At 47.6% G+C, this 20650-nt stretch overlaps 1 protein-coding gene across 1 annotated transcript in view; it reads right to left on the reverse strand.

Moving 5' to 3' along the window:
- Positions 1-1407: 1407 nt before the first annotated feature.
- Positions 1408-20650, reverse strand: part of MEI1 (meiotic double-stranded break formation protein 1) — a 73460-nt gene continuing 54217 nt past the window's right edge. Inside the window, exons 22-31 of the mRNA XM_021687732.1 lie at positions 20432-20536; positions 18586-18696; positions 18120-18280; positions 15162-15243; positions 14574-14749; positions 4527-4608; positions 3960-4066; positions 2511-2642; positions 2212-2324; positions 1408-1453 (exon numbers count right to left, since the gene is read on the reverse strand). Of these exons, the coding sequence (XP_021543407.1) occupies positions 1408-1453; positions 2212-2324; positions 2511-2642; positions 3960-4066; positions 4527-4608; positions 14574-14749; positions 15162-15243; positions 18120-18280; positions 18586-18696; positions 20432-20536 (1115 nt within the window). The remainder of the gene's footprint in view (positions 1454-2211; positions 2325-2510; positions 2643-3959; positions 4067-4526; positions 4609-14573; positions 14750-15161; positions 15244-18119; positions 18281-18585; positions 18697-20431; positions 20537-20650) is intronic.

The following is a 20650-nucleotide window of genomic DNA, read 5'->3' on the forward strand; positions in this document are numbered from 1 at the left end:
TCAGCTGACCTCACTTCCCGCCCCGCCCCGCCCCGCCCCCAGCGCGGTAAACCGGAGTCTAGTCCCGCCCACCTTGTGCCGGGGCGCGATTGTCACCCTGTCACGGTCAGATTGCAGGAAGTTAAGTCTGCGGGAGTCTGGGCCCGACGCAAAGGGCGCGTCTGCGGACTGGGGCCCTGACCGAAACTTTTCATCAGCTGACAGTGTCTTTTAAACTGCAGTTGACAGGATCAGTTTGGTGGGTCACGACTAGCACTGGTTTTTTTTTCTTTTTTTAAGAAATCGGCAGTGCGGGGGCGCCTGGGTGGCTCAGTCGTTAAGCGTCTGCCTTCAGCTCGGGTCATGATCCCAGGGTCCTGGAATCGAGCCCCGCATCGGGCTCCCTGCTCCGCGGGAAGCCTGCTTCTCCCTCTCCCACTCCCGCTGCTTGTGTTCCCTCTCTCGCTGTCAAATAAATAAAATCTTTAAAAAAAAAAAAAAAAAAAGAAATCAGCAGTGCGGAGTTGGTGCATCCCCTGCTCGCCTCTCCAGTCCACCAGCTTCTAAACCTGGTTCGTCGGGGGCCTCCCTATCCGTTCATTAGGACGGAGTTCAGATCAGTTTTGTGCAGGGTCCCTACAGCCAAGCCCGAGGAGTAGGGTGGGCTGCCCAGTTACCGGCACCCAGGTGTGGGTGGGGGGGGCAGGGGGCTCTGGAGGCGGACAGGGAGCCAGAGGCGCAGTGGGCTGAGCTGGGAACAGGAAGCAGGCACAGTTGTGGAGAGCAGACCTTAAAAGAACTGCACAGGTAGTAATCAAATACAAGCTCTGGGGAGGGCCCACGGAAAGAAACACAGGAACCCACTTTGGTGGGTGAAGTGAGGTCAGTGAGGTCCCCCACTTTAGCCAGGGACCAGTTGGGCTCAGCTAGCGAGGTACAGAAGGATTTGACCTGCTCAGCTTCCTTGCCTGGAAATTGCACCTCTCTCCACCTTCACGTGAGGTGAGGCAGCAGGTAAAGTGCCTCTCAGAGCACTTGGATCACATGGGTACCACACACATGGCCTTTATCTGCACTTCCAGCCCCGTGGATGGCCTGACTGGTATCTTCTGGGTACAACTGAGGCAGCCAGCTGGTGCTCCTTACATGTTACCAGAACAAATCCCATCCCCTGTCCCTGAGGAGGCCATCCATTCCTTATTGAAGCAATCCACTATCCCAGTGGCAGTTATCAGCTCCAGGGAGCCAGGATAAGTTGAGACAGAAATGCTTTTGGAGAGCCCACAGAGACATGTGAGTGTATCATTTTATTTCCTGACTCCATTTCAACAATGGAGTAAATGGCTACATTTGTCATCCATTTCCCCAACAATTCTTTCTCTTCTCCAAGTCTTAGTTCTCTCTTTCTGGGCCTTCAAGTTATGAGGGTCAGTCTCTGATGTGGGATAGGGATACAGCCACCCCTCCGAGGCAACTGGCAGCAAAACATGAGAGGAAAACGCAGAAAGGAGGAGCCAACTATGGGAGAATCACACTTCCAGAGCCCAAAGGTGCTCTTAGGAATAGAGTGGGCTGGATTCCAAATCTGGGACCCAAACACCAGGGTAGGTATTCAACAGGGAACTGTTTCAGGCACAGGGAAAGGAGAGCCAGGGAAGTAGCCAGTGGGGATGGGGAGGAAGCACCAGACTGAATGCCCAGACTGAAGTGTCTCTGGAGCACCACAACCACCCACAGAGGGCCTCTAGCCACTGCCCACAGCCCCAGGCTTTCTTAGGGACAGGTCAGTCAGCCAGCACTCCCCATTGGGCTGAGGGAAGCACCTGTTATCAACTGGGTTTGGGCAACTTTCTCCAAAGCTCTTGGGGAAGGACTGGCTCCTTCCTGAGTGTGGTGATGTGGCTCTGAAGACAGACAAATGGGAGTCAGATCCTGATACTATTACTGTGTGATCCTGGGCACATCATTTAACCTCTCTGGTGTAAGTTACATCTATGTTAACAGCCCTAGCCTCTGTGAGGATTAGACATAGTACAAGTAATGTGCATGGCCCTTGGTAGGAACTTAAACAGAATAAGTCAGTATCATTACTATGCACTATTATTCTCACTGATGCAAATGCTTTAAAGGACAGAGCTGTAGACAGTGTCAACCCTGAAGCATGATGCCACAGCCTCCCATAGCCTGGGTGACCTTGCCCAGTCCAAGGCTCCCAGATGCAAGAAAGGATACAGCATGTCCAGGGGTGGCTGGGCGGAGGAGGTGCTCAGGTTCGAAAGGCCCTCTAAGGAGGCCTGCAGGGTCTGGGCTGTGCTGTAATCAGCCAGGAGGCCCATGCTCTGGACCTGAGAGAAGAAGGCAGGGAAGATAGGCCTTCTCAGCAGCCACTCCATACAGGCCCTCTCAACCCTCCACCCTCTGTACTCCTGACCTCCCACGGCTGCTGTGGCCAGAGCACCCATCCTCCGCAAAGAAGATGGCATGGACAGTCTAGGCTTACAGCAGCTACCCAGCATCCCCTTCCCACCCACCTGCAGGAAGAAGCCACGCAGAGCCTGGAGTGTGGTGTTCGACAGGGTAGAGAGGTCAGCCAAAGCTGCACCTTGCAGAACATGACCCACTTCCTCATGAGAGAGGACACTGCTGCTCTGGAACCGCACAAACTAGGCCAGGGAGAGAAGCCCCAAACACACAGTGATTTAGCATCTCCTTCATTCACAGATATTTCCGGTGTCCCTGCTATGTTTGACACCAGGCTGGGGGCACAGATCTGAAGCCCAGAGAACCCTGCCTTCAGGAGCTCAGAGTTGGTGGGCAGAGGTGGGGCTGTGTCACAGAAGAGTGGGGTAAATGACGCAGACTGTGAAACCCTGAGAGAGTTAGCCCTGCTGACCCCTTCAGTATCCTTCCCCTCACTCTTGGCCCTGCACCTCACACTCATGGCCAAAAAGGACTATGTGTGGTTATCCAAACATACCACCATGTACTCATTTACCTGCTATTTTCACTTCACTACCTGGAATACTTTTCCTCCTCTTTGCCTATTAATCCTTCAAACCTCACCTAAAATGTTTCCTTCCTGCTGAATGTTTTCATTTCATTAAAGAAATAGAGGCATTAATTGAGTGCTTACTTCATCCTTATTCACCTCTCCCCCCTGGCTCTGGCAGAAGCAATTACAGTCAATCTTTGAACAACACAAGAGTGAACTGCACAGGTCCACTTATACACAGATTTTTTCGATAAATATAGTACAGTACTGTAAAAGTATTTTCTCTTTATGATTTTCTTAATAACATTTTCTAGCTTACTTTATTGTAAGAATACAGTATCTAGTACACATAACATACAAAATGTGTTAACTGACTTTATGTTATCAGTAAGGCTTTCAGTCAACAGTGGGCTATTAGTAGTTAGGTTTTGGGGGAGTCAAAAGTTAATATGCAGATTTTCAACTGTGCGAGGGTCAGTACAGTTGACCCTAACCCCCACGTTATTCAGTGGTCCCCACAACAACCACTGATTTATTCGTTGATTCACTTCACTATCATTCATAGGCTCACTGCTTTGTTGTTTATTCAATGGGCACTTACTGTGCGCCAAGCACTTAGCATATCTTCTACTATGCCACTAATAACATCATGTTTTAACTATTAGTTTCCCTGTCTATCTCCTTCTTTAGACTGAGGGACCCTTAGAAGGCAGAGCATTTGGCTCAGTGACATCTTTGGTCCCTAGCATAGGATCTGGATGTAGCAGACAAGCCCTGGCCAACGTTTCACGTGCTAATGAATTAGAAAAAGTATCTGGGTCTTTGCGGGGTGAGAAGATGTGGGCGTTTAGAGGAATTCTCTGAGTAGGCCTCTTATAAGGTGAAGGCCCCCCCAGCCCCTCTACTTTCTACCCCTCTACCTGGCCTCTTCAGGACCACCCAGCTCATGACATTCTTCACACCACAGGACCATCCATTCTGCACTTACCAGGGTCATGAGCCTCAAGATCTCAGGTCTGAGGAAGGAACTCTCTCCAGCATCCAGGAGGGTAAACAACAAAAACCGATTCCAGGGCTGGGAGACCACATGGAATGCTAAAGGAAACACCAGTCACCCTGGGTTGTTACTGCTGCTTTTCCAGAGGCCTTGGAGCATTGCTGAAGAGGACTTTCTCTTATTGGCTCAAAAAGGGGTTGCTCAGCTAGAGGCAGGGCATTGGACAAACTGACCACTGGAAGTTTCTTTCCTCCCTGGGCTTCTATCCACCTATGCTGCCTGGCTCAGGGAGACTATATCCCACTATTGTGGGAAGCAGGCAACAGGAAGGGCTCTGCCACTTCGGAGCTTTGTGACCTTGGTTGGGCAGGTTACTTGACCTCTTTGGACTGCAGGGTCCTCATCCATATAATGAACATCACAATGCCTTTGCATGTTATGAAAATAATTAAACAAAATGAATATGAATCAAAAAACAGAGGTTGGGAGTCTGGGACAGTAAGGTGGCAGGGGCTGGCCACCCTTATGGGAACATCAGAGAATGGGCAAGGTTTCTACCGATGTCTGGGCTCCGGGCATGCAGGTAGTCAAGCAAGGCTTCCAGGCAGCCAACACAGGCATAGGACAACAGAGGGTCCTTCTGCAAACAAATAAACAAACAAACAAAACCCCTTCATGTCAGGTTTTGCTACCAATGAGTGTTATTGCCAACCAAGAAAAAAAAATTTGGTTTTCAGAATAATTTGTATTTCCGAATTTCAGATTTGGGATTGTAACCCTGTAGATAATCAAGAAATGTTTGTTGCTTGGGGTGCCTGGGTGGCTCAGTTGTTAAGTGTCTGCCTTCGGCTCAGGTCATGATCCCAGGGTCCTGCAATCCAGCCCCGCACTGTGCTCCCTGCTCAGCCAAAATCCTGCTCCTCCCTCCCCCACTCCCCCTGCTTGTGTTCCCTCTCTCACTGTCTTTCTCTCTGTCAAATAAATAAATAAAAAATCTTAAAAAAAAAAAATGTTTGTTGCTTTCATCTCTAACCCACACATAGAGCATAGTGCTTATACTGATGATTTACCTACACTCTACCTACATTCAAGAGACTGTTTCAGAAAAGGAGGGGTGCCTGGGTGGCTCAGATGGTTAAGCGTCTGCCTTCAGCTCAGGTCTTCAGCAGAGAGTCTGCTTCTCCCTTTCCCTCTGAGCACGCCCCCTCCCGCCCCGTTCCTGCTCTCTCAAATAAATAAAATCTTTTTTAAAAAACAATAGACTGTTTCAGGAGAGGAGTTAAGCCCTGGGCTCCACTAAGAGATTCACAGATTATAGACTCTGTAAGAACCTCACAGTTTATCTAAGCCAATAGGTTTCAACCTTTTTTTAAAGCAGAACCTTATATCAAACAAAATTTTATGCTCTAATAAGCATACCAAAAGATCTCATTATCATCAGTCATTAGGGAAATGCAAATGAAAACCACCATGAGATACCACTACAACACCCACCAATAGCTAAAATTAAAAAGACTGACAATATCATGTTGGCCAGAATGTAGAGCAACTGGAACTCTCATATACTTCTGATGGGAAAGTAAAATGGTGCAATCATTTTGGAAAAGTTTGACGGTTTCTTATAAACATATACTTCCCTATAAACATATACTTCATAGTGGTAGGCAGAATTTTAAGACTATCTCATGACTTTGCTCCCAGATGTTACTCCTGTGATTATGCTACAATATATGGCAAAAGGGAGATTATTTGGGCCCAATGTAGTCACACCAGCCATTGAAAAGCAGTTTTGTCTGGCTGGTGGCAGAAGAACCAGAGAGCCTGAGGGTGTGAGGACTCAGCATGCATTGGTGGTTTGAAGATAGAGGGGCTGGCTAAGGAAGAATGTGAGCAACCTTAAAGAGCTAGAAGAGGGCCCTGAGGAAGAGGTGGATTTTTTCCCCAGATCCTCCATATAAGCGCCCAGCCTGGCCAACACCTTGATTTCAGCCTTGTGAGACCCTGAGCGAAGAACTTGGTCAAACCTTACCCAGACTTCTGATACAGAGAACTGTGGGATAATACAGTATGGTGCCAAGCCATTACATTTGTGGTAACTTGTTACACACATTAGAAAGTGAGTATGTCAGGGCGCCTGTGTGGCTCAGTCGTTAAGCGTCTGCCTTCAGCTCAGGTCATGATCCCAGGGTCCTGGGATCAAGCCCCACATCGGGCTCCCTGCTCTGCGGGAAGCTTGCTTCTCCCTCTCCCACTCCCCCTGCTTGTGTTCCCTCTCTCGCTGTGTCTCTGTCAAATAAATAAATAAAATCTTAAAAAAAAAAAAAAAAAAGAAAGCAAATATGTCGTTTGACCCAGCAATTCCACTCCTAGATATGTACCCACGAGAAATGAAATTGTATGTCTACGCAAAGACTTGTACTTTAGTATTAAGAACAATTTTATGCACAATAGCCAAAAATCTGGAAGTCCCAAATCAACAGGTGAATGGGTAAACAGTTGTGGTACAGCCATATAATGGACGATTACTCACCAATAAAAAGAAATGAAGTACTGACACACATGACAATATGAATCTCAAAAGCATTAAGCTGACAGAATTTAGACACACAAGACCACATTTTGTATGATTTCATTTATATGAATTCTAGAAATGGTAAAACTATAGTGAGAGAAAGCTGATCAGTGTTTACTGAGGGACAGGGATGGGGAGAAGAGACTGACTACAGAGGGGCACAAGGGAACTTTCTGGGGTGATGGAAATGTTCTTTTTTTTTTTTTTTAAAGATTTTATTTATTTATTTGACAGAGAGAGACACAGCGAGAGAGGGAACACAAGCAGGGGGAGTGGGGGAGGGAGAAGCAGCCTTCCCGCTGAGCAGGGAGCCTAATGCAAGGCTCGATCCCAGGATGCTGGGATGGAGCCTGATGCAAGGCTCGATCCCAGGGTCCTGGGATCCAGCCCTGCGTCGGGCTCCCTGCTCCTCGGGAAGCCTGCTTCTCCCTCTCCCCCTGCTTGTGTTCCTACTCTTGCTATCTCTGTCAAATAAATAAAATCTTAAAAAAAAAAAGAAGAAGAAAAGAAAAGAATATGGGACAGGGGCGCCTGGGTGGCTCAGTTGGTTAAGTGACTTCAGCTCAGGTCCTGAGCTCAGGTTCCTGGGACTGAGAGACCCAAGTCATGGGGCTTCCTGCTCAGCAGGGAGTCTGCTTGTCCTCCCTCTGCCACTTGCCCTGCTCATGCTCTCTCTCAAATAAAATCTTGGGGTAAAAAAGGGGGCACCTGGGTGGCTCAGGTCATGATTCCAGGGTCCTGGGATAGAGCCCTGCGTCGCATTGCATTGGGCTCCCTGCTCAGCAGGGAGTCTGCTTCTCCCTTTCCCTCTGCCCCTACCCCCCACTCATGCTCTTTCTAGCTCTCTCTCTTAAATGAATAAAATCTTTTATTTTTATTATTTTTATTTTTTAAAAAGATTTTATTTATTTGTCAGAGAGAGAGAGAGAGACAGACAGAGAGATCAAGCAGGGGCAGAGGGAGGGGGAAAAGCAGACTCCCTACTGAGCAGGGAGCCCAACGTGATGCAATGCAGGGCTCGATCCCAGGACCCTGGGATCATCACCAGAGCCGAAGGCAGCGCTTAACCAACTGAGCCACCCAGGTGTCCCAAATAAAATCTTTTTTAAAAATAAAAATTAAAAAAAAAAAGAATATGGGACAGACTTGGGCTTGCATCCTTGCTTAGTCACTTACCATCTATGTGACCCTGGCCAAGGTCACTTACCCTTGCTGACTGGGGATAAAAAAAATTACTGGGTTGCTGAGAGGGTTAGATGAGAATGGATATACAGTGTTCAGCTAGTGCTTGGCACCAAGTAAACACTCAATAAAGGGTGAGAGCAGCTTCATGTAATGCACAACAGAGGTAACAGCCCCCTCTTTAACAACCCCTGGGTTTTCTCCACAGAGCCCCTAAGGCCTCCAAGGCACAGAGCTTGAAGTGTTTGAGCTAATCCACTTACCTATTTTATAGCTGAGAAAATGAGGCCCAGAGAAAAAAATACTTGACCTGAAGACACCTGTGCATATCAGTAGATGGCAGGTCTAGAACAAAACACTAGGCTTTGTGCCCTTTCTCCTCCAATCTAAAATTAACTCTTGGGGCGCCTGGGTGGCTCAGTCAGCTAAGTGTCTGCCTTCAGCTCAGGTCATGATCCCAGAGGCCTAGGATCGAGCCCCTTGTCGGGCTCCCTCCTCGGTGGGGAGCCTGCTTCTCCCTCTGCCACTCCCCTGGCTCATGCTATCTCTCCCTCTCCCTCTCAAATAAATAAAATCTTTTTAAAAAATTAAATTAAATTAGCTCTTAACCAGTGGGAACTTCCAGCCTCTTCCCAGGTAAGCAAGATCACACAGTTATGGGCCAGCATGCTTTCACTTCCCCACCTGGTCAAGCGCTGTGACCCCAGGGCCACTCTCTGACCCCCTGTCCATATTACCTAATACACCCAGTGAGGACTGGCTGAACGGTGTATGAAGAGCCAGGGCCGCTGGGCATTAGGAAAGCCAGGTACGACCACTCAGGTAATAACGGCTCTTATTCACAGGATGCACTTCTTGGGACACTGAAAGAACATGGATTTTGTAGCCAAAAAGACTTAGGTTTGAATTCTGACCTAAAAGTGTGTGACCTCAGGTAAGTTACTTAATATCTCTGGGACTCTGTTTCCTTGTCTATAAAACTGAGATGAGGGGCACCTGGGTGCCTCAGTTGGTTAGCGTCCGACTCCTGATCTGAGCTCAGGTCTTGATCTCAGGGTTGTGAGTTTGAGCCCTGCATTGGGCTCCACGCTGGGCATGAAGTCTACTTAAAAAAAACCAAAAAAAAAAACAAAAAAAAAACCCAGAGATGATAATGTCTACCTTATAGAGGAATTGTGGTGAATAAATAACATATGTCAAGTGCTTACCCAGAGCAGGCACTCAGTAAATGTTCTCTCTCCACTTCCTATTCACCTAGAACCTTAACCTGACATGAACCTCTGCTCTAGTAGGAATGACCCTTGAGATCAAAACCTCACATCTTGTAAAACTAATGAGCTCACTGATTTCCAAACTGATAACAACATTCCACGCCCACCCCAATCACAAAGCCAAGTCTGAGCACAGGATAACTCTCTTCCCTGCTCACACCCACACTTACCCTTTCCCAAGTCTCCAAAGAGGTGTAGCAACTGGCCTGGAATCTAGCAGCCGTCTTTGCTGGGGACACCTGGTTTCTGCTTGGAGACCCCCAGCCACAAGACTACTCTTCTCCATTCACCCCAAGGCAGCCTGCTCTACTGTTAGACAGTCCTGGACATGAGAAAAGGCCCCCTTCCTGTCTTCCTGCAGCTCCACCTGCTGGCCAAGGTCTCCATCTCCAAAGAAACCCAGAACAAACTTACTGTATTTCTACTCCGGAGACATTCAGAGACTTACAGTCCTGTGGTTCCTCTAAGAACTAAGCAGAAGGGAAGTTTGCCCTGGCTCTGCCCTACTCCAGTGCCACGCAAATCACACCAGTGACCACAACCCTTCTTTGGACCCTTCCACTGCTACTAACCTGCCCTCTTTCCCCCATGTAACCCAGCATGGTGAACCCTGGACACTGTCTCCATCCTCACCGCAACCAACACTTCTCTGCTGTGCTCCATTCCTGGGGGAATGGAAGCTGTTCTCATAGGCCCAAACACCTAATGCTGAAAGACTCCTTTTATTTTGCAGATAGAGAAATGGAGAATCAGTCAGAACTGACTTGCTAAACCCCTTCAGAGTTAGGAGCTGGGCAGGGGCTACTATGCAGATCTCTGTGATTCTGGCCAGTGCAACCTCCACGGCACTGCACTGGTCCACCCTGGGTCAGACACCTGCAGATTCTGCACATGCTGCCCAGCACTCCATCAGTGGTGCCGATGCCGCATGGCTGCTCTGGCCCAGAGATGTCAAGGAGGACCAGCACTCAGTGCCCTAGCTTATGCAGTATTGTCATTCTTCCCCCCTTGATACTGCTTTTTAAAATAACAGCTTTAATGAGATATAATTCATAAACCATAAAATTCATCCTTTTAAAAGTGTAGATCAGCAGTTTTTAGTATATTGAGTCCTGCAGTCATATAATTCCAGGATATTTTCATCATCCCAAAGAGAACCTCATTACTCATTAGCAGTTGTTCCCCATTGCCTGTCCCCCCAACCCCAGTCCTAGGCAACGACTAATCTACTTTCCATCTCCACAGATTTTCCTATCCTGGACATTTCATCTAAAGGAAATCATATCATATGTGGCTTTTTATGTCTGGCTTCTTTCACTGAGCATGTTTTCAAGGTTCATCTATGTTGTAGCATTTATGGCCAGATAGTATTCAATTGTATGTATATACAATTTATTTATCCACTCATCAGCTGGTGAACATTGGGGTTCTTTGTACTTTGGAACTATTATGAATAGTACTGCTATGAACATCTGTATACAAGCTTTTGTGTAGATAAACGCTTTCAATTTTCTTGAGCATAATACCTGGGAGCAGAATTGTTGGGTCATATGGTAATCCCACATTTAGCTTTTTGAGGTACTTCCAGGCTGTTTTCCAAAGTAGCTGCATCACTTTTCATTCCCATCAACAATCTGTTCCACTTACTCTACATTCTCACCAACATTTGATATTATCTCTCTTTTTTGTTTTAGCTATCCCAGTGGGTGTGAAATGGGCCTGTCATTTACTTGGGTCACTGCAACAATCTCTTGCTCAACAGTCCCCTTGCCTTCAGGCTTTTTCTTCCCACCCTTTTCCCTAATGGGGTTGCCAGTGATCTTTCAAAAACTCAGTCTGATAGAAACCCTTCATGGCTCCCCCAACACTTCTTGGCCTGGTACGTAAGGTACTCACTGATACGGCCCCTGCCCAGCTCCTCAGTGTCATCTTCTAATTCTCGCTGCCCCCCCCCACACCCCACTGCACACTTCTATATTACATGCTTTTGCTCATGTTGTCTTCCCTGCCTGCAATGCCCTTCCCTCTACCTCTGCCTAGACACTGTTCAAGGCTGAATTCAATGTCACCTCTGTGAGGCCTCCTCTGACCCCCGCAAGCAGCAGAAGTTTTTGCCTAAAAGAAATTCACAGCTTTATGGAAGAAGACAGAAATGCAGACCACTGACCATATAATATGATAAATGCAATCCTTATTACAGGGCTGAATAAACCATTCCGGGAGCTCAGGAGAGACATAGACCTCCTCTATTCTTGGATTGCTATGGAATAATGTTTCCTGGATGTATGAATGACTGAACAAATAAAGAACTATTTTTAAACAGCAAACCTATGGAAGGGTCTGAAGGAGGTTTAGCTCCAGCCCTGGGGAGAGGACAGAGAAACAAAATGACTCTTCCATATACTCCCTTGGGTCAAGGGCAGTGACAGAAAGGTCACTATGGCTGAAAACAGAAGGCCAGGGAATTTCTCAGGAGTGTGTCAGTGGTAGAAAGGAGGAGGGGGCTACTTGGTCCTGTTCATCAGGCAGCGGCACGGACAGTGACTGTGAGGCTGAGCAATTCCCCACACAGACCCAGTAGCCTCTCATGAGGAATTCATGAGTTACTCCAGGTGGTTCCCCTTCCCAGGGACTGTTGAGGAGAGTCAAAAACTTCCAGAGAGATAAATAGTATATTATTCTACTTATATGAGGTACCTAGAAGAGTTAAATAGTCAAATAGAGACAGAAAGTAGAACAGCGGTCGTCAAGGGGTGGGAAGAGGGGGCAATGGGAGTTACTGTTTGATGTAGACAGTTTTAGGTTGACGAGATGAAAAAGTTTTGGAGAAAGAAGGTGGTAGTGTTTGTACAACAGTGTAAATGTACTTACTACCACAGAACTGTAACTTAAAAATGATTAAAATGGTTAATTTTGTTATGTAATATTTTACCATGATTAAAAAAGAAAAAAACTGCCAGAGGCACAGAAGAGTGTCACAGGCCTGGTGACACCCAGGCTCCTGGGCAGGACAGTTGAACGGTAATGGTGCTACAGGAAGTCACTAACCCCTTAGTGTTTAGGCTACTGGTTTGAGGAAAGTTTTTCATCACTCAAGGCCTGGTTCAAATGCAACCTCTCCTGCAAAGACTTTCTTGATTCAAATAATAGGTCATTTTGGCATTAATTGTAATTATTAGTATTTCCTACAATCTGAGTACTTAAATGGCTAGAACCATATCATATTCATTTCTGTGTCCTCATTCACTCATTCAACAAACATTGGATGCCAATTCGGTACCAGGCTTTATGCTGGATATTGAGTATAAGAGAATAATTTTTCTCTTATGTTCTGAATGTTACAATAAGAACTTTGGCCCTTTCAAAAACATTGGAGAGAAAGCATTTGCCCTTGCTCCCACATTTAACTGGCTCCTCCTCACCAAAGGAGAGATTTATCTAACAGGTAAAACACTAGCCTACCATTTTCTATGCCATCAGGACAGGATCAAGGTATTAAAGGTCATGCTCCCACGAACTTAAACTCTTAAGATCGCAACCAGGTGGCAAAGTGTCCATAATGTAAACATAATTTCCCTGCCTATAGGATCCTGGTCTGGCCTGGGGGAAAAGAGGGTGGTTTAAAAGTTCTCTTTGGAAAAAAAATAAAAAATAAAAAATGAATGAATGAATGAATGAATGAAAATAAAATAAGCTCTTTTTGGATAGATATAAAGCAAGTATACGAAAATGTTAATGGTAGAATCTAGGTGGTGGGTATATGCTGTTTTAGTTAGACTTGGCCTCTCACTAAAATTCTTTCCCCTTTGCTGTATATGAAAAACTCCAGACCAAAAAAAAGCCCAGTATGACCTGAAGTCCCAGCTACATTCTCCTATAGCGTTTACCGGAAATAAAGCTGATGTTTTGGTTCTCATCTGATTCCTGATTTTTTTTGAACCCACAAGGGGAACAAGACACAAAGATTAGTCATACACAATTCCTACCTTTAAGGAGCTCACAGACTGGGGAAGACTGATATGAAAATGGGGACTTACACCAGAGAGAGCTAAGTGTAGAGAGCCTTGTGCATGGATGTGCTGGCGGAACAAGCTCGGCAACCACAGTGCCAGCAAAGGGCCACTCCTGGGGCATCCTCTATCTCCTTACATTTCCAACTTTCCCCATACTGTGCACAGGCCCAGTGGGGATCAATCCTTGAATATAATCTCCCACAATCAACAGCCATATCATGTATGTGCAGTAATCATCTGGACACCAAATAGAGTCTACTCAAATCAAGGCCCCCATCCCACCCCCAGGAAGTCTCTGCAAGTCCTCTCACTCATTTGCTGGCTCCCCCCACCTCCCTCCTCTTGTCCCATGAATGACTTGCCATCAGATCAGACTGAATCTGTCTCCCTTGGACAAGCTCCAAAGGGCAAGAAAAGACAGTACAAGTCTAACTAAAGCAGCATAAACATCTAGGGCTTCAGTCACCCTATGGTGACCAGCTCATATTTGAAAGTAATATACAATAAGCTTCTTAAAAGAGAAGAAAGTCCTGGGGAATCAAGGGTGTCCCAGAGGCCAGGGACAGGGAATGAGTCCATACCAGAGAGAAAAATGGTGCTGCCATCAAGATAAATGCCAGTTCTGTTACCCGCCCCCCCACCCTTGGGGAGGTAGGACAAGTCATGTGGTCTTTCCAGCCCAGCTCAAGCACCTCCTCCAGAAAACCTTCTCTGACAGCAACTCTTCATTAACCCTACACCAGCCTATTAGTTACACCCGGTACTCCCACAGTGCAGTGTGTCCCTTCAGCCTCAAACTCACCACACTGTGTTATCACCTCTTGTCTATATGGCAGCCCCCCACCAAATGCTCACTCCTCAAAGGCAGGCGCCTGACATATCTCCATACCCCCACCACTCTTCATAGTATTTGATGGCTGGATAAACAATGATCTCCAAAAGTCCTCTAAGCTGTGAATCATAAAACCCCCTGAGGTAGACATCTATTGTTTTGGCTTACACGAAATTCACTCCTTTTTCTGTGAACAGTTTTCTTTTGCGGAACATCCCTCTTTCGTGTTCAGTCTACATGAGTTACAGAGAGCTGACTATACGCCCCAGCCTCCAGGAGAGGGCGCTGGCCCAAGCCAGGTCAACTAGAGCATCCTATGGCCCAGCCACAGTGACTGGCAGGTTACCCAAGCCAGGCTAATGAGACTCAGTTCCGGGGACTGCTGGGACAGAGAAAGTCTCTTGCTGCTGGAAAGGTGCTGCTGTTGGTCATCCTACCATCCCATGAGAACAAAGCTGAGAGAAATGCAGAACCAAGACATGGAGACAGAGTTCTGATGACATTGTCTGAGCCTCTGGGATCCACCTGGGCCTGAAGCCAGTGCTGACCTCTAGCCTTCTCAGTTATGAGCCATTTTGAGTTTCATTTCTGTCACTATAACTTTAAAAGTCCCAATTAATCCACCCTCCAATCCTGGAGGAAATACCAGGTTCTTAACAGGCAGCCACCCTTTCCTACTGTTGTTCTGGGAGAAGCAGACTCCACTGACAGGGTCCCACTCAGCAAGGGCCTTACCTGCACCAAAAGGTTCTGCAGTCCAATGACCAGGGACAACACCTGTGATGTTCTCAGTGGAGCTAGGACAGTGTTCTCAGGGGCCGGTGGTGGCTGGGTCCCTGAGGGCACCAGGACCACAAGGGCAGAGGAAAAGCTTTGTTGCAGGGCTGTCCGCAGGAAGCATAAGATGGCAGCTAAAAGCAAGAAAACCTTTATACTTGGGGCGCCTGGGTGGCTCAGTCGTTAAGCGTCTGCCTTCGGCTCGGGTCGTGATCCCAGGGTCCTGGGATCGAGCCCCGCATCGGGCTCCCTGCTCAGCAGGAAGTCTGCTTCTCCCTCTCCCACTCCCCCTGCTTGTGATCCCTCTCTCGCTGTGTCTCTCTCTGTCAAATAAATAAATAAAATCTTAAAAAAAAAAAAAAGAAGAAAGAAAACCTTTATACTCAGTTCCTGCCTCCTTCCCCACCTCCCACCTAGCTCTGTCACAGGGGGAAGACAGTGGAGATAATAATGGGGTGACCATAGGCTGATCTGGGGGGAGTGGTCCCATCTCACAGTCTAAGAGAAAAGCTCTTCTTTTCCTGCTAGAGGCCCTTGGGGCCATACCTGAGAGAAGCGCAGCCTTTTTCTTTGGAAAGCTGAGGACCTTCAATACTTGGTCCAGTTCCACGGACAGTGTCTGGTGAACCTGGTAGAGCAGAGGTAAGGGGACAAGCTCCCACATTCTGGCAGCTTGAGCAGAAAACAACCTGTCCCAATATCTCCTATGTACCTGCACATACCCATTGCATCCAGGGGGACAGAGGAGACAGTCTTGGGAGCCCACCAGTCCTGGATTCAGGAAAGTGAGGCAAATTAACCTGTACATAGAAAACCCTTCTTCTCCCAAATTTCCCCCATCGTCAGTGAACTCTTCCACCAGGGAGCCTCCCTGGCCTCATCTGTGATTCAGGCTCCACCTCAGCCCACCATCCAACTAACATAGATCTAGAGTCAGACAGCCCAGAATCAAAACCCTGGCTCTGCCACTAGCTAGCCATGTGGCCAAGGGGAAATCACTGCCCCTCCCCCAGCCTGCCTTATTTTCTTCATGTATGAAATGGGAATAATGCCACCTGCTTTCACTCCCTCCAGAACTATTGTGAAGAACAGCTGAGGATCAGCACTGGGGAACATGCTCTTTAAAGTCAAAGCAATGTCCAAACTGAGGGGTTAGTTGGGAGTGGTGAGTTCAGAGCTAAGTCTGCTCTGCTCTCCTCACCCAGAACACATGCTGCTTCAAGGCAGGAATTACTTCTCTGCTTGGATCTATCAGTCTGACACAAAGCAGTTCCTCAAAAATGCTTGTTGGCTAGTGGAATCAGCAGGTTCTAGGCAGAAGAACCAATTTGTACAAAGGTATTGAGATAACATACTAATGTAAGATGTTAATAGAGGAAACTGTGTGGGAGTTATTTGGGAACTCTCTGTGTTATCAGCTCATTTTTTCAGTACACCTAAAACTGTCTTAAAAATAAAAGCTACTGGGACACCTGGGTGCTTAGTCAAGTGGCTTCCTTCGGCTAAGGTCATGATCCCAGGGTTCTGAGATCGAGTCCCACATTGGACTCCTTGCTCAGCGGGGAGTCTGCTTCTCCCTCTGCTTGCTGCTCCCCCTGCTTGTGTGCTCTCTCCCTCTCTCTCTCTCTCTGACAAATAAATAAAATGTTAAAAAAATAAAATAGGGGTGCCCAGGTGGCTCAGATGGTTGAGCGCCTGCCTTCAGCTCAGGTCGTGAGCTGATCTCCAGGTCCTGAGATTGAGCCCCACGTCAGGCTCCCAGCTCAGCAGGGAGTCTGCTTCTCCCTCTCCTTCTGCCTCTCCCCCTGCTGGTGCTCTCTCTCTCTCCCTCAAATGAATAAATAAAATCTTTTAAAATTTAACTAATTAATTAATTAAAATAAAGGCTATTAGGGGTGCCTGGATGACTCAGGTCATGATCCCAGGGTCCTGGGATCGAGCCCCACGTCGGGCTCCTTGCTGGGTGGGGAGCCTGCTTCTCCCTCTGCTTCTGCCGCTCCCCCTGCTTGTGCTTGCTCGTCCCTCTCTCTCTTTCTCTCTCCCTCCCTGTCAAATAAATAAATAAAATCTTAAAAAAAAATAAAGAATCAATCAATCAGTCAAACCATCAACAGTATGGAGATGTGAAAGAGCACAGCTGATCTGGAGAAGAGCTAACAGTTGGTCAGAGGACAGAGAAGGAGGGTAGAATGGCAGAAAGGAAGGCTGCGGAAGGGCCAGGTCAGCAGGGTCTCCGCGGCCATGTGGAGAGTGCAGACAGACTGGCTGCAGGGACAGGAGATATGGAGCAAGGGAAAGGCCAGGGACCAGGAAACTGAATAGGCCACTTTAGTGGTGAGGATGAACCATCAGGCCTACGCTAAGGCAGTGGGGAAGACTTAGAGTGGAGGTGGTTAGTAGGTAATTGGCTGGGTGTGAGCTGAAAACCAGGGCAAGCCAGGCACACGGTACAAGCTCCCACCCAGGCAGGTGACTGCAGGGGTACAGGTGGGCCCAACAACCTCGCACAGAAAAGCAGAAAAGGTTCGTGTCCCAAATCGATGCTGTGGACAACAACCAGAGGACTTTAGTATAGATTTGCCACAGCCTGATGCCACCTCAGAGGCCAAACGTTTTTTGTTGTTGTTTTTTGTTTTTTTGGAGGCCAAACTTTAAAAATGACCTCACTTCTATACAAATGGCACTTGAATGGCACAGGGCTGGGCACAGGGCAAAGACACCTCAAAGGCTAGAAGATGGTTTCCATCCACAAGGAGCAGACAGGCTTAGGAAGGAGACTGAATGTGGAGCAGCCCACAGAGGAGCTCACGCAGGGCACTATGATGACAAGGTCCCATACAAGGGGGTGGGGAGGGACTGAGAGGAAAGAGGTGCTCTGTGGATATGTTCACTGTTCCCCTGTTCCCTGCATCACCTTCCCCAAGAATCACAATGACAGCTCACACATGTCTGGCATTTCACGGCTTACCACCCAGCACTATAAGGTCATAGGCTGGCTTCTGCCTTCCTGTGCAATCTGACAGTTCACTCCCTACATTCTAGTCACACAGTACCTCACCAGTCTCCAAATGTGTACACCATGTCCTAAATTTGTGCAGTTTCACATCTTTGTTCAAATTGTTCTCTTTACCTGGAATGCCTTTCCCTACTATCTTTGCCTGGTACAACCTTACTTACATTTCGAGGCTTTGCTTAAAGACTACAATACAAGTTTCCCAAGTGTGGGGTACATGGGGTACATATTTATTTCTTATTCCTCTGTGCCTAGAACACAGCCTGGCATGTAGGTTATCCATGTATGATAAGTTAATATAAACCAACCTGACAACAACCCTGGATGTTTTCTTCCCCATTCTGTAGGCAAGGACACTGAAGCTCAGAGAATAAATACCTTGCCAAGGTTACTCAACTAATAAGCCACAGAGCTAGAACCAGAACTCAAGAACTTTGTCACTCCTCTGTGTGCCACCCCATTCCCCCAAGCCACAGGGGCTAGTGACTCACCTGCAGACTGCCATTGTGCTGCTTAGCAGAGAAGGAAGCTGTGAGCAGCCAGGCGGAGCAAAGGAGTGTGGTCCTGGGAGAGCCCACCTCGGTCCAGGTGAGTGCCAGAGTCTTCTCCAGAAGCTCAATCAGGGCCGTGCTGCTAAGGAGCACTGCAGCAGCTGGAGATGGTGTGGAGAGGCAAGGGCCATGAGTTCCACAGGAGCCCCTGCTCGGTGCCGCATCGTGGTTAGCACCTGACGGGGACTTCATGCACACATGGTGAATGAACAAAAGGATCAGCTTTAGGCTCTAAGGGTTCCAGCTTCATTCTAGAACCACAGGTATCAGAACCAGAAAGGACCGTCTGGCCCATCAACATCCTCCCCATATATATTTTCATAAGTGGAAAAAACTAAGGGCAGCAATGGCCACAGACACTGCCCAGCACCCTTCCTATTCATTTTCTCAGCCGGGGCCCCAGCACCTCTTTTCTGACTGCTTGGTGTAGTCTGATGAAGGCTCCAATACAGGAAGTTGAAGGAGGGCTGCAGGATGTCCACATCAGCAGGGCTGCATTTCCCACACAGCTTGCTCACTGCAGGAGAGTGCCCAGACACCCCATCATGTAGCACTCCATGGATTTCATGCACACCAGCCCTCATAATTCTCACAGATAATGGCCTTTAACTGGCTAATTTCGGATGTCAGTCTATCAGTCTTGGGGACCAAGCACAAACTAAGTGTCCCTGGTAATACAGCCAAGGAAGAGAAACACAGTAATAAGGAAGAGAAACCTGAAGGCAAGCAGCCCACAGCTTAGAACAGACTGCATTGCTTAGAACAGACTACACAAGTTTATGTGATCTAAAGGCATCCTATAACAGCATTCATACCAGCAAAGACTCCAGGTTGGAGAGTCTGCAGAGGTCATCTAGGCCAACCTGCCACCCCTAGCAGGAAAAGATCCAGCCTCTGAAATCTTCCAGCAATGGGGCACTCACCACCTTCCCAGGGGACTCCATCACCATCAGTGTGCAGTTCCCTGAATTTGCCATATTCTCTCTCACATCACCCTCATCTGGCTAACTCCTTAACTCCTATTCAGCAATCAAGATTCAGCTCAAAGTTCACCTCCTTCATGAAGCCCTCTGTAACCTCTTAAGGCAAGATTTGATGCCTCTTCATGCTCCCCCAGCCCTCATCAGAGTAGTTATTACTCTGTAGAGCAGACACCTATAGAACATATCCCTTTTCTCCTAGGATCCGGCACTCTTTGCTCCCCTGGACCCACATCGCCTCAATATGAAACCTTCCTAAGTCTCCATTCACTGTTTTGGCGGCCACATCACACTTGAGTTCTAAGTGACCAGACAAGCAGCCCCCTCCTCACCCCTGTCCTCTACTCGCAATGTTCTCAAATAAAAGGGTTATATATAAATGTATATTACATTTCACATGTATGTTTCGGGTCACTATTATCCCCTTCAGAGGCCCTTTTGACAGCAGTTTGATTTTGTCACAGGCATTCTTCCCTCCCAGTTGAGTATTACCCTTCACAGACAGTCTGGGAGGACCAGCACCAGGCCATGCCTGAAGGCCCTTTTTAAGCCTGACACCTATCTCATGAGGAGGCCTGGGCTCCAGCCAGGTAAAGAACCATCCTCACCTGTGGCCAGAGCCCCCGACACTCCACAGGTACTGAAGACACACCATTTTTCCTATTGATTTCAGTATTTCCTCAATAAATCTTCCTAAGGATGCTGCCTATCAAGTGGCAACTGCATTAATCAGCAATGAAAGGTCCTAATGAGGTTTGTGTATGGGTGGAAGAGGCCTAGAGAACTGTGAAGTGGATTATCAGACCCTGAGTCAGTTGTGGAGTGAGGTGGAGCAAGAACTGAGCTTGTGCCAGGAAAAGGGAGTCTGCACAGAGAGTTGCATTGGAGGTCTACTGTGTGCCAAGCATTGTGAGCATTTGGCACTAGTTACCCCTTACCTCAACCCTAAATCAGCTAAGTACTACCGTTTTACCTGTGAGGAACCTAAAGCTAAGTGACTGCCCAAGGTTGCATAACTAGTGACTGAGAACAAACCCAGGCATTCCTGACTCCAGAGCTGTGCCTGTCACACACAGTGTCCTGTTTTTGTTTTTGTTTCATTTCCCAAACACTCTCACAGTACAACTAGAGAAAGATCTCAAAGCCATTGCTGTCCCATAGCAAGAAGCTCACAGGAACAGTGACCCACTAGCTTCTTCCAAAGGGCTGAATGATGGAATAAAGGAGCATGACCAGCCCTGGGCCCTCAGGCACTGTCCCAAGCCCAAGCACCTTGGTGAAGAAGCTTCATGGTCATACTGTCAAGTTCTTGCTCTGACGTGTTCTTCAGCTGCACTAAAGAAAGGAGGCTCAGGAGCAATGGCAGGTTCCCCGAGGCTGTGAGGAACAAGGAGGGCTGGTCAGGAGACCTAATACTCACATCACCCCAAGGTCAGACAGACACCCTACCCCACTGTAAATGTTTGTTGGGATTCACTCCTACTTCCTGCC

This window comes from Neomonachus schauinslandi, chromosome 5 (assembly GCF_002201575.2).
Source record: "Neomonachus schauinslandi chromosome 5, ASM220157v2, whole genome shotgun sequence".
Lineage (NCBI taxonomy): Eukaryota > Metazoa > Chordata > Mammalia > Carnivora > Phocidae > Neomonachus > Neomonachus schauinslandi.